Below are 12,843 nucleotides of genomic sequence, written 5' to 3' on the forward strand. Positions count from 1 at the left end.
TCATTGATTCTTTAGGGAGATCAACTGATGAGAAGACAATGCTTCTATAGATATCAGATGCTCATGAGGATATTAAGAGAAATTCAATGCACCATACTCTACCCATGCTGAGATTTTAAACGTCATTGCTCAACTTTTAAACCTTTTCCTCTGGCATTCTGAAATTCAGCTTAAAGAGACACATGACTTGTCTTTAACCTCTCAGATTTATTAATTATCACACTGTGCTTCTAGATCTCAGCATTCTTTTTATTCATTTCATTATTTAAAGTGTATCTGTGGAAGACAAAAAATACTTCAGCAAAATCTCTACACTTTAAAAATGGGAGAAAGGGTAAGTGCTGACTTTATACCATTTAGTTAAAGTGCTTTTGGTGGGTGGTGAGGGGCTCTTATTTGTAAGATGATCCAGACAAACACTAATAAAAGAGAGATCCCTTTCAACTTAAGGGAAGATTTCTGATCATTTCTATATAGGAAATTAGGAGTAGGAATGGTATTTATTCTTTTCTGTGTCACTAATATACTATATGTCTTGGAATGAATAATTTGACCTCTCCATGTCCCTGTGTGTTCAGTTTTAATCTCTCCCTCTCCCTCTCGCATTTCTAAAATTCTTGACATTTTAATGTATCACATGGTTATTTTAATCCTAATATTTTTTTGTTGTCTTCCCTATGTCTATAACAACAGAGCAAACATTATATGGCAATGGAAACAGAGAACGCGACAGTGGCTACTTATTTCATCATCCTGGGCTTTCCCAGTCTTCAAAAACTGCAACTTTTGTTTTTCTTTGTTGTCCTGACCATCTATCTCCTGACCCTGGCTGGACATATTCTCATCATCATATTAGTACACATAGACTCATGCCTCCACACCCCCATGTACTTCTACCTCAGCAATTTCTCCTTCCTGGAAATCTGGTACACCTCCAATATCATCCCCAAGATGCTGAAAGTCTTCCTGGGAAATGACAGGTCTATCACCTACACAGGATGCATTACACAGCTGTACTTCTTCATGTCCTTGGTGACTGCTGAGTGCTTTATCTTGGCTATCATGGCATGTGACCGCTATTTAGCCATCTGCCACCCACTGCAGTATCCAACACTCATGAACAATAGGGTTTGCCTTCGACTGGCTCTATGTTCTTGGGTAGGTTCCTTTCTGGTCATTATTCCACCTCTAATCTCACTGTGTAAACTGTCTTTCTGCGGGCCCAATGAGATTAACCACTTCTTTTGTGATGTGTCACCTTTATTGAAACTCTCCTGTGTGGACCCACATGAGGCTGAAACAGTTGACTTTGTTGTGGCCACTAGTGTCCTTGTGAGCTCCATTGTCCCAGTCGTGGTTTCCTATGCCCTTATCATTGTCACCATTCTGAAGATGCCCTCAGCCACAGGGCGCCAGAAAGCCTTCTCTACTTGTGGCTCCCACCTGGTTGTGGTGTCCGTCTTCTTTGGTACCCTGATATACATGTATGCACGCCCAGCCTCCCTTGACTCTGCAGACTTCAGCAAGGTGTTGTCCGTATTCTACACTGTGGTGACCCCAATGCTAAACCCCGTCATATACTGCCTAAGGAACAAGGAGGTCAAAGAGGCCCTTAGAAGAGCCGTGAAATGCAGTCATGCACTACTGGGATCATTTTTTAGCAGGGTCTTGCCATTAAGTTGAAGAGAAATGCAGTAAGCAAGGAGGGGGTGAGTGACTGATGCTAAAGCCATGTTTCAGTAAGTAAATATATTTTTTTTCCTTTCAACTCAGTTCATTTTCCATCTCTGTCTCATATGCAGGAAGCCAGAAAATATAATCCTAATAATATATTTAGCTAATATTCATTGTTACAGTCTTTATAATAATTCACATGTCTGCTGCTCCATATAGGAATGTATAATTCATCTCTATAAATAAATAACTTACTGTCTTACAGTAACTTCCTTCCCTGTCTGGTCTGGTCCATATACTCATCACTATAATAGCTGCCTGGGTTTTCATTGGAACAGTCCATTTGATTTTATTATAATACTTTGTTTTATTGTTTGAATGCTTATACATAAAAGGATGTGGTTTGATCTATAGTATTTATATAACAAATAAATAACTATAACTGCAATTTGGTTATTATACCTCTTTCATTTCTAAAAGATTGATGAACAGAACTTTGAAATATTTTGGGGGACTTCAAAACAGTTTCCTATACAACACAGGGATTAATCTGATTTTTTACCCAGAAAACATGGAGAAAAGAGCATCACTATAAAATAACCAACAAATGAGAGATATGATATTCATCTGTGATGTAGGAAATATAGATTAATGATCTTGCTCATCATCTTTCAAAACACAAATGTGAATGTGTATAACCTACATTACATGAGAATGAACCAAACCAGTAGATAACTAACATTTCTGAGACTGAATATCCTGTTTCCCTATTTACAGATTCCATCCTGGACATAAGAACCATTCCCTGCTTAAATGTTTCATTAGCAGTGGTATGTTACAATGAAAAGTTTTCATGAACAATGAAATCATGAAAAGAATAAGCATTTTGCATCTATCACAAAATGTGATAAAGGGGGATGTTCTGTTTTTTTCTGCTCCTCTGGCCAGATAAAGAATTATTGCATTCAAAAGCTTTTTTTAAAGTTTCTTTTAACCATGCAGTAGATTGAAAAAATCCTGGTCATCTAAGCAGCCATTTCTGGAATTTAGGTCCCACAGGGAATTCTGGTTCTGTTTATGTACGAATGCCTACTGCCATCCCACACACCATGGCAAAGTGTGGAGTGCCTCCTATCTTTTACCCCAAGTAGCTAAGTGGCTGAGACAATCACCTAGGAAGTGGAAGGATGCTGTTTTTCGGCTACATTTACCTGTGGGGAGTTGAACCCTGCACCTCTTACTTCCTAGCACGATGCTGAGACACACGAGAGCAAGATAGATGGGAGATGTGTGAGGACAGAAGGCAGAGAAGAGGGCTGGGTTGCGTGGCTCAGTGGGTTAGCATACAGAAAGTGTGTGTATGTGTTATGGCTGCTAGTGTATGTGATTAATTCAATGGGACTATGTAACTGCAAATAGTCATCCATGTGCACAAGGCTGTATATTCAGGAACAGAATTCCCCTGGGTATGTAAGTACCAAAAAAGGTTTATTTTCTTTTCTTTTCCCCACATCGCTCCCCCTGCTATCTTCCTCCATCTGAATCACCGAACACTGGCAACAGAGACAAAGGGAAGTTTTGTTAGGGATGCTGGTGCTCCCCCTGATACTTAGAAACCTTCTTGGCATCCAGCTGGTGGGTCTTCCCTTTACTCAAACCAATTTATCCAGTTAGTCTGGAATAATATTTTAAGATCACAATGACAGGGAGCACTGAGGTTTTTGTCCTCCTCTGTGGTGCCAGGTATTGTCCCAGTCCTAGGAACATCTGAGCATCTTTTGCCCTAGCAAATTAGCAAATAGTGCAGTGACCAAGGGCCCTTGGTCTCACCTACTTTATATATGTTAATATGGTAACAATTGTGGGAGTGTTTGGTTTGGTTTTGTTTGTTTGTTTGTTTGTTTGTTTTGGGGAAGGTTAATTATAAAGTGCTTTGTAACAATGATTTGTGATCTATTACAACCTCCTCCCTTTCTCCTTGAAAATCAAGGAGAGAGGGAGAGCTCAAAACAGCCAGTTAAATTTAACCACTTCATAGAAAAAATACAATTATAGATTTAAGCAGACAAACATTCAATTAGTAGGCTAGAGATGACAGGAAGTTCAGTAATCTAATTTCCCATTGACTGATATGTTTACTCCATCAACCCACCTTTATGCTGTGTGGCTTCAATTCACCATTGTTTTGCACCCTCTCGCTATTCATATTCATGCATAGTGAATATAAAATGGACCAAAAAGCTATGAAATCAATGTTATTCACTTGTGCCAAATCACACTCAGCTTTAATGGTGTCAATGCATTTCCATTTTAAGGAACAACCATACCTTGGAATGTGAGTACTGTAACATTTTATAGTACTTGAAATATCTCTCATTCATCAAGGTGAAAATCAGGTAAAAATTCGTAGAGTCAATAGATTTGATTCTCTTCACATTCAGCTACTATACACCAGGAAAAAAAAATCACATTGGAGTCTTGGGTCGTGAATCCTCATTCATTAACCATAGTATAAATGAGAAGTAACTTGACTGGAGCTAATGCATCTGATTGTGTTATCCTAGGATGAGTGAGAAGTCAGGATTACACTTTGCAGCCAGATAGTAAGTGGCAAAAATATAACTGTTCTTCTCATATCTCTGTTAGACCACACATTTTACCACCTGCATCTTCTCTGTCTTCTGTAGAAGACTGGAATTGATCCAATTTGCTGCTCTGCATATGAATGTAATATACGGTACATGACGCTCTCTTAATTAAGAGCCAGAGGCTATGTCTACACAAGATGCTGACTGTGCAGTTGTTACTGTGCAGTCATTTAGTAATTGTATAAACAAGTGGTAAATGACTGCAGTTACCAGACTTATTGCACGGTCATGCCAAGGAATGGCTCTTTAATGATGCTGACTGCTCAGTAGCTCATGACTACTGCACAGTAGCATTTTGTCACTTCCTGCCATGCGACACTCCTGCACGGTAGTCATGGGCTACTACGCAGTTAGCGTCCTGTGTAAACATGGCCAGTATTAACACCGTGTCTTGTGTTGCCAGTATTAGCAACAAATCTTACATCATTTTGTATAACGTGGACTCTGCTAAACCTTCAAGACCTTATTCAGGTTGGATTGTTCCTTCCCAGTCCTAATTTTGGCATCCCCCAAAACACGTGAAGTAATCACATAGGTTAGTATACAGTGTCTGTTCATTAGGGCTGTGCAGTGAGAAGCTTCAGGTGCTGATTCAATTCAGAGGAGATTCAGTCAGATTCAGAGAATGAATCTCCGAATCCAACTCGAATCAGGAGAGCAGTGAAAAGGTCTAAATCAATTCAAAGCTCTCTGAATTAATTCGGAAAAGATTCAGAAAGCTTTGGAGATTTGGGCAGTCCCAGCTCACTGCCACAGAGAGCTGGACCCAGACTCCATGCCGGTAAGTAGGGGGTGGGGGAGTGGGGCTGGTGGAGGTAGGACAGGACCATGGGAGGACCCCCGCCAGGCCGCATCCCCTGCCAGCCCCCAGGAGTGCTTACAACCCCAACCCTGGCCCACTTTCCCAGCCCTCCATGCCCCCTCCCCACCCATGGCTGCCCCACCTGGCCCCAGCTCTTTAAAAAACAGCCCCTACTTACTGGCTTCTGCCAGATGGGTGGCAATCCCCACTTCCCCGCACTTCCCCATGTTGTGTGGGGGGCTCATCCATGAGCCCCCCAGCCCCTGCCCACTCTCCAAGCCTGCCCCCCATGGCTGTCCCACCTCTTGGATCTTAAAAAAAAAAAAAGTCCCGCAATCACTGGCTGCTGCAGCAGTCACTGGGGCTTCTGGGGGCTTGTGGCAGAGCCCTGCATGCAGCATGGGCCAGTGGGGGCAGCAGGGATCACCCCCCAACGTGGTAGCAGCTGGTGATTGCAAGGCTTTTTTTTTTCAAAGGGCCAGGAGCTGGGGTGGGGGGCAGCCATTGATGGGGATTGGAGAGGGGGCAGGGTATGGGGCCAATTTGGCAGTGGCGAATCTCCAAATCTGATTTGGCTGAATCGATTTGGGACAGTGATTCTAATCACTGAATCAAATCACTGCCCGCACAAATAGGCTGAATCTGAATCTGAAGCAAATACTTGTCACTTCGCACAGGCCTACTATTTGTACTTTATGTCTCAATCAATTTCTCAGTGGAAGATGTCAACCTCATATTATATAGCTTACCAATAGCACAATAAAGGAGGAACACAGGTGTTTTCTTTTTGGACGTTAAGTGGTTAAATTAACTCAATGAAACAACTATACTATTCCAGAATTTAGAATCATACAACGAAACATAATGAGGCTTAGGAGAGACCTCAGAAGCTAATCTAATCCAACACCCAGAAGCAGACTAGCCAAGTTCACCAATGACATGAAACTTTGGGGCATAGCATCCACACCTGAAGACAGGAGGATGATCCAGGCTGACCTTGACAGGCTCAGCAAAAGGGCGGACGAGAACCTGACAGTGTTTAACACTGATAAATGCAAGGTTCTCCACCCTGGGAGGAAAAACCTGTAGCATCCTTATAGGCTCAGCAATGCTACCCTGGCTAGCACTATGGATGAAAGGGACTTGGGGGACAGGACTGACCACAAGATGAACATGAGCCTTCAATGTGATGCTGCGGCTAGTAAAGCGACCAAAATGCTGGCTTGCATCCATAGATGCTTCTCAAGCAAATCCCGGGACGTCATTCTCCCCTTGTACTCAGCCTTGGTGAGGCCGCAGCTGGAGTACTGCATCCAGTTTTGGACTCCACAATTCAAAAAGGGTGTGGAAAAGCTTGAGAGAGTGCAGAGAAGAGCCACGCGCATGATCAGAGGTCAGGGAAGCAGACCTTACAACAACAGGCTGAGAGCTATGGGACTCCTTAGCCTGGAAAAGCGCAGGCTCAGGGGTGATCTGGTGGCCACCTATAAGTTTATCAGGGGTGACCACCAGGATCTGGGGGAACGTTTGTTCACTAGAGCGCCCCAAGGGATGATGAGGTTGAACGGTTATAAACTACTGCAAGACTGTTTCAGGCTGGACATAAGGAAGAATTTCTTTACTGTCCAAGCCCCCAAGGTCTGGAATAGCCTGCCATCAGAGGTGCTTCAAGCACCTACATTGAACACCTTCAAGAAAAAAATTGGATGCTTATTTTGTTGGGATCCTATGACCTCAGCTGACTTCCTGCCTTCGGGCAGGGGGCTGGACTGGATGATCTTCCGAGGTCCCTTCCAGCCCTAATGTCTATGAAATCTATGAAACCCTGCTCACAGCAGGGCCATCCCCAACTAGATCGATCTAACTAAAGCTTTGTCTAGTCAGATCTTTAAAATCTCCAAGAATGGAGATTCCATAACCTCTCTGGGTAACCAGTCCCAGTAATTTCCTAATTTATGTACAAGTAGAAAAATGAACCCCATGTTCCTTATCAAACCAAGCACCTTCCAGGCAGTGTGCTAGGACATAGTGTCTGCCATCACTAATCCATGTATTTAGTACAGTTTCCTGGAGCAGTTCTGATATAGGGGATGATCTGTGAAACCCTGCAGAAGGTGTTTTGGAAGGTCAGCTATACAGCTGGTTATTTTTCCCCCTCAATACAGAAACAGATCAATTTAAGCTCATTAACATCATTAGAAACATTCACAATAATCAGCCTGATTTGATAATTAAAAAAAAAATCCTTATCTAGCTGTATTTATCTCAGATGACAACACAGGTAAAATAACACATTCAAAATAAATCCTATAAAGAGCACTTAAACCTTCAATGGTCACACACTAAGGCTCATTAACAAATGCTAAGTGTCCTTCAGATGTCTTGTATTAAATCCATTTCTGATGAGGATTATCTTTTAGCTTGGCTACCCAAGTTTTTCATGGGGTTTTCATGAACTTCTGAGTAACTTTTGAGATCAAATCACCAATAAGCGGTCCTTCAGTATCCCATGGAGGCACTGTTCCCATGTGGAGTAGTTATCATCCAGGATTTAGTAGCCCTGGACTGAGAGCTGGGAACAGTTGTATGCTAGGTTGGTGAGATTGGGGAAAGCTGGGAGGGCGGGAAAACATTTGAAAGGAGTAGGATATCCAGGGGGAGGGAGGAATAGGGAAGGCATAAAAGGGAAGGGGTGGGAGGGGAAGAGGAGTGGGTGGTGGGGAGTTGCAGGGTTGCTGCCTCCTCTGATCCCAAAATTTCCCCACCAATGCCCGCTTGGGCCCACTAGCAACCAAAGAAGGACAGGTAAGGAAGAGGGGTCCTGACCACTGCCACTGCTGTCCACAGCTAACCTTGGATGGGGGAATTCCCAGGACCGCCTCTGCTACAGTCCATCCAGGGGCTGTAGGGACCAGCTGTGTGGACTGTCAGGCAGAGCTGCTGATGGTAGCATTGATGGCAGCTGCCTCCCACCCCCTGCTTCCAATGCCTCTTTCCTGTCCCTTTGCAGGACACATCGTGATACAATCAATCATCAATGACAAATGCAAAATCTGCTTTTAACCTTTGGTTAACCAACAAGTAAAGGGCTTGTTTCATGTAGGGATTGTTGTTTAATTAATGGTGCTCTCTTCCAGCCCAGTAGCCCAAGATGCTGGAAGAAGTTTTCCTGGGCATCTCCCAAAAAAGCATACTAACACTTTTTGTGCTCCTGGGACCCAGTCTCTGATGCATGGTACCAGCTTTAAGCCTCAATGCCACCTCTGCCCTATTTATCTTTGGAAAGATATTATAGTTGGTATTTGTGATGTTTTGCAGCACACAGGCCAAAATTAATAGGAGTACCACATAGTAGCACCTGGGTACACCCCACTGCCCTCTACTTTGTCTTGGGAAATGCACAGAAGAACTCCATGGTTATCCAAAAGCTCCACAGCGGCTAGTTGAAGAACATCTTCAATGGACTACAAGTGTAGGCATTTCTGAGCCATGCAAGCAGAGGAGAAGCTGGGCCCCAAAAGAAGTAAGGCGGGGCAGGGCGGTGGGGGAGGGATGATTACCCTCTCTAGCATGATACCAGGAGTGCTATAGGCAAAGGACCTCCTGATCATTATAGGCACCAGGCTAGAGAACCAGAGTATCTTTGTCTAATGGACCTTGCCAAACAATTTGGTGGTCACATGGCTGAACCATTATTGATAGCCTAGATGTCCTGCAGCCAGTTGAGAAAGAGGTGATGTAGAACATGAACCTTCCCTCTCTTCATGAAGTCAATGGGGAGCCTGAAAACATTATGTGGTTTTACCTTCCTCTGGAGCAGAGGACAAGGCCTTCCAGCTAGGATCTCTTGAGCATATATTAGCAATCTCTTATCCAAGCAGGATATTGGCTGCTTTGGTTCCCCTGCTTCACCTGTAGCAGGTTAAGGTGTTATGTTTTAAGGTGTGTCAAGGTTAATGGTAATTTTGTGAAGCGTTTAGATCATAGGGTGGTTTGGACAAGGGATGATCCTGCCTTAGGCAGGGGTTTGGACTAGGTGACCTCTAAAGGTCTCATGCAGCCCTGCTTCTCTCTCTCATTCTCTGATTCAAGGTGGTGGTGACTGCAGGTAATGTGGACCAGGCAGGAATGTCTTGGCAGTGGTTTCCTGCTCCAAAAAGTTTCCCCCTGGTGTAGCCCAATTGTACTATTCCCAAAACATGACTACACTGTTAGGTTGTGTCTGGATTTCTAAAAAATAAAGTACACCATCCAAGGTTCGTGCATATCCCAGGCCCTTGATAGATGAGATGATCAAAAGATTGTGGGAGGCCTGCTATATATCAATTTTCACTCACACAAATGGTTACTGGCAAATTCTTTTGCCAGTCCCAGCAATGTGGTTCAGGGACATGGGTACTGTCCACTTAGGCCACCAGTGCATTTTGGTCTGCTAAAGACCTATAAAACTACAGGAATGAATCTAATTCCTTTTCATGTGCCTATATAACAAGCATTTGGGTGCTTAACTGCAGTTCTTGACACTTGGGAACAGTTTGGGACTCGACTTTTCCTTGTGGTCAAAGAGAATCACCCTGCAGTTGTATCGGTTAGAAATACGCTGGCAGAGGAACGTTGCACCCTGTAGCCCAATAACACAGTGCTTTGGACACTTGCATAGAAGGAGGAAACCCAGTTCCAAGGACACCATTACCCAGAGGGCTTTTGAACCTGTTCCTCCCACATTTAGATGTTCAAACTACTAGACCAATGGTTAAGCATTGCTCTCAGACACCACCTTGAAGCTGTGAACTCCCAGTGTAAATGCTACTGGTTTTAGTGATCATTGATTCTTAGGGAGATCAACTGATGAGAAGTCAATACTTCTATAGAAACCAGATGTTCATGAGGATGTTAAGAGAAATTCAATCCTTCATACTCTACTTATACTGAGATTTTAAATGTCATTGCTCAACTCTTAAACCTTTTCCTCTGGCACTTCTGAAATTCATCTTAAAGAGGACGCATGACTTTTCTTTAACCTCTCAGATTTATTAATTATCACACTGTGTTTCTTGGTGTTGACATTCTTTCTGCTGATCTCATTATTTAAAGTGTATCTGTGGAAGACAGAAAATACTTCAGCAAAATCTCTACTCTTTAAAAAATGGGAGAAAGGGTAAGTGCTGACTTTATACCATTTAGTTAAAGTGCTTTTGGTGGGTGGTGAGGGGCTCTTACTTGTAAGATGAATCCAGACAAATACTAATGAAAGACAGATCCCTTTCAACTTAAGGGAAAATTTCTGATTATGTCTATATAGAAAATTAGGAATTGCAATGGTATTTATTTTCTGTGCCACTAATATACTATGTCTTCTAACAAATAATTTTACCTCTCAGTGTCCATGTGTTGTCAGTTTTAATGTGGGGAGTCTTTCAATCTTTCTCTCTCTCTCGCTCCTGTTTCTAAATGCTTGAGATTTTCATGTATCCTGTGGTTATTTTAATCCTAATTTTTTTTGTTGCCTTCCCTATGTCCATAACACAGAGCGGACATGATATAGCAATGGAAACAGGGAACAGGACAATGGCTACTTATTTCATCATCCTGGGCTTTCCCAGTCTTCAGAAACTGCATCTTTTGTTATTCTTTGTTGTCCTGACCATCTATCTCCTGACCCTGGCTGGACATACTCTCATCATCTTGCTAGTACGTGTAGACTCACGCCTCCACACCCCCATGTACTTCTACCTCAGTAATTTCTCCTTCCTGGAAATCTGGTACACCTCCAATATCATCCCCAAGATGCTGAAGGTCTTCCTGGGAAATGACAGGTCTATCACCTACACAGGATGCATTACACAGCTGTACTTCTTCATGTCCTTGGCGACTGCTGAGTGCTTTATCTTGGCTATCATGGCATGTGATCGCTATTTAGCCATCTGCCACCCACTGCAGTATCCAACACTTATGGACAATAGGGTTTGCTTTCGACTGGCTCTGTGCTCTTGGGTAGGTTCCTTTCTGGTCATTATTCCACCTCTAATCTCACTGTGTAAACTGTCTTTCTGCGGGCCCAATGAGATTAACCACTTCTTCTGTGATGTGTCACCTTTATTGAAACTCTCCTGTGTGGACCCACATGAGGCTGAAACAGTTGACTTTGTTGTGGCCACTAGTGTCCTTGTGAGCTCCATTGTCCCAGTCGTGGTTTCCTATGCCCTTATCATTGTCACCATTCTGAAGATGCCTTCGGCCACAGGGCGCCAGAAGGCCTTCTCTACTTGTGGCTCCCACCTGGTTGTGGTGTCCGTCTTCTTTGGTACCCTGATATTCATGTATGCGCGCCCAGCCTCCCTTGACTCTGCAGACTTCAGCAAGGTGTTGTCCGTATTCTACACAGTGGTGACCCCAATGCTAAACCCCGTCATATACTGCCTAAGGAACAAGGAGGTCAAAGAGGCCCTCAGAAGAGCAGTGAAAGGCAGGCATGCACTACTGGGATCATTTTTTAGCAGGGTCTTGCCTTTAAGTTGAAGAGAAATGCAGTACAGTGAGGAGTGGGTGACTGGCTGATACTAAAGCCATTTTTCAGTAAGTATATTTTTCCTTTCAACTCAGTTCATTTTGCATCTCTCTCTCTCTCATGTTCAGAAAGTGAGAAAAGATGATCCTAATAATAAATCTAGCTAATACTCCTGTTTTTATAGGATTTGTAGTAATATAGGAATGTATACTTCATCTCCATAAATAAATAACTTACTGTCTTACAGAAACTCTCTTTCCCTGTCTGTTCCATAAACTCATCACTATAATAGCTGTCTGGGTTTTTACTGGGACAGTCCATTCTCTCTTATTATAATACTTTGTTTTATAGTTTAAATACTTATACACAAAATATGTGTTTGGTTAATGAAGCATTTTTGTTATTAATGAATATCTAAAATTCCAATTTAGTTAATATATTACTTACATTACAGGGGAATGAACCAAGCCCTTCGGTTACTGACATTTCTGAGACTGAATATCCTGTGTTTCCCTATCTAGAAATTCCATCCTGGACCTAAGAACCTTTTCCTGATTAAATGTTTCACTTAAAATGGTATGTTACAATGCAAAGTTTTGTTTTGAACGAATCAGCATTTTGCATCAATCGCAATATGTCACGAAGAGCAACATTCTGTATTTTTTGCTCCTTTGACCAGATAAAGAATTTTTGCATTCAAAAGCTTGTTTAACTTTCTTTTAACCATGCAGTTGGTTAAAAAAATACTGGTCATCTAAACTGTCATTTCTGGAATTTAGGCAGCACAGGGAATCGTGATCCGGTGCATGTGTGAAGGACTACTGCTGTCCACACACCATGGCAAACTGTTCAGGGCCACTAATCTTCTACTCTGAGTCACCAAGTGATTGGGACAATCACCTAGAAAGTTGAAGGATGTAGTATTTGAGCTACCTAACCTGAGTAGAGTTGAAACTGCACCTCTTGCTTCCTAGGACACTACACAAACCATGAGTGGTTAGTCATGATCACATTCATTCTCTGGTACTCCTTTTGAAGCTGACAGATGTCAGAGCAAGATAGATGGGAGATGTGTGGGGCCAGAAGGTAAAAAAGAGGCCTGGGTTGTGTGGCTCTGTGAACTAGTTTACGGATAGTATGTGTATATGTGATGGCTGCTAAGTGCATGTAATTAATTTAATGGGACTATGTAGTTGCACATAGTCATCCAT

At 42.7% G+C, this 12,843-nt stretch overlaps 2 protein-coding genes across 2 annotated transcripts; both read left to right on the plus strand.

The window, feature by feature from the left end:
• The first annotated feature begins 705 nt into the window (after positions 1 to 705).
• On the plus strand, positions 706 to 1,683 carry LOC132251878 (olfactory receptor 6B1-like). The gene has a single exon (XM_059731798.1). It carries the CDS (start codon positions 706 to 708, stop codon positions 1,681 to 1,683), a length of 978 nt encoding a protein of 325 aa, XP_059587781.1.
• An 8,988-nt stretch (positions 1,684 to 10,671) lies between these two features.
• On the plus strand, positions 10,672 to 11,643 carry LOC132251879 (olfactory receptor 6F1-like). Its single transcript, XM_059731799.1, has one exon. It carries the CDS (start codon positions 10,672 to 10,674, stop codon positions 11,641 to 11,643), a length of 972 nt encoding a protein of 323 aa, XP_059587782.1.
• Positions 11,644 to 12,843: the final 1,200 nt, after the last annotated feature.

This window comes from Alligator mississippiensis, chromosome 7 (assembly GCF_030867095.1).
Source record: "Alligator mississippiensis isolate rAllMis1 chromosome 7, rAllMis1, whole genome shotgun sequence".
Taxonomy (NCBI): domain Eukaryota; kingdom Metazoa; phylum Chordata; order Crocodylia; family Alligatoridae; genus Alligator; species Alligator mississippiensis.

Bases quoted from the DNA above. Each gene is read 5' to 3' on its own strand.
- LOC132251878 (XM_059731798.1), top strand. From the start codon at position 706: ATGGCAATGGAAACAGAGAACGCGACAGTGGCTACTTATTTCATCATC.
- LOC132251879 (XM_059731799.1), top strand. From the start codon at position 10,672: ATGGAAACAGGGAACAGGACAATGGCTACTTATTTCATCATCCTGGGC.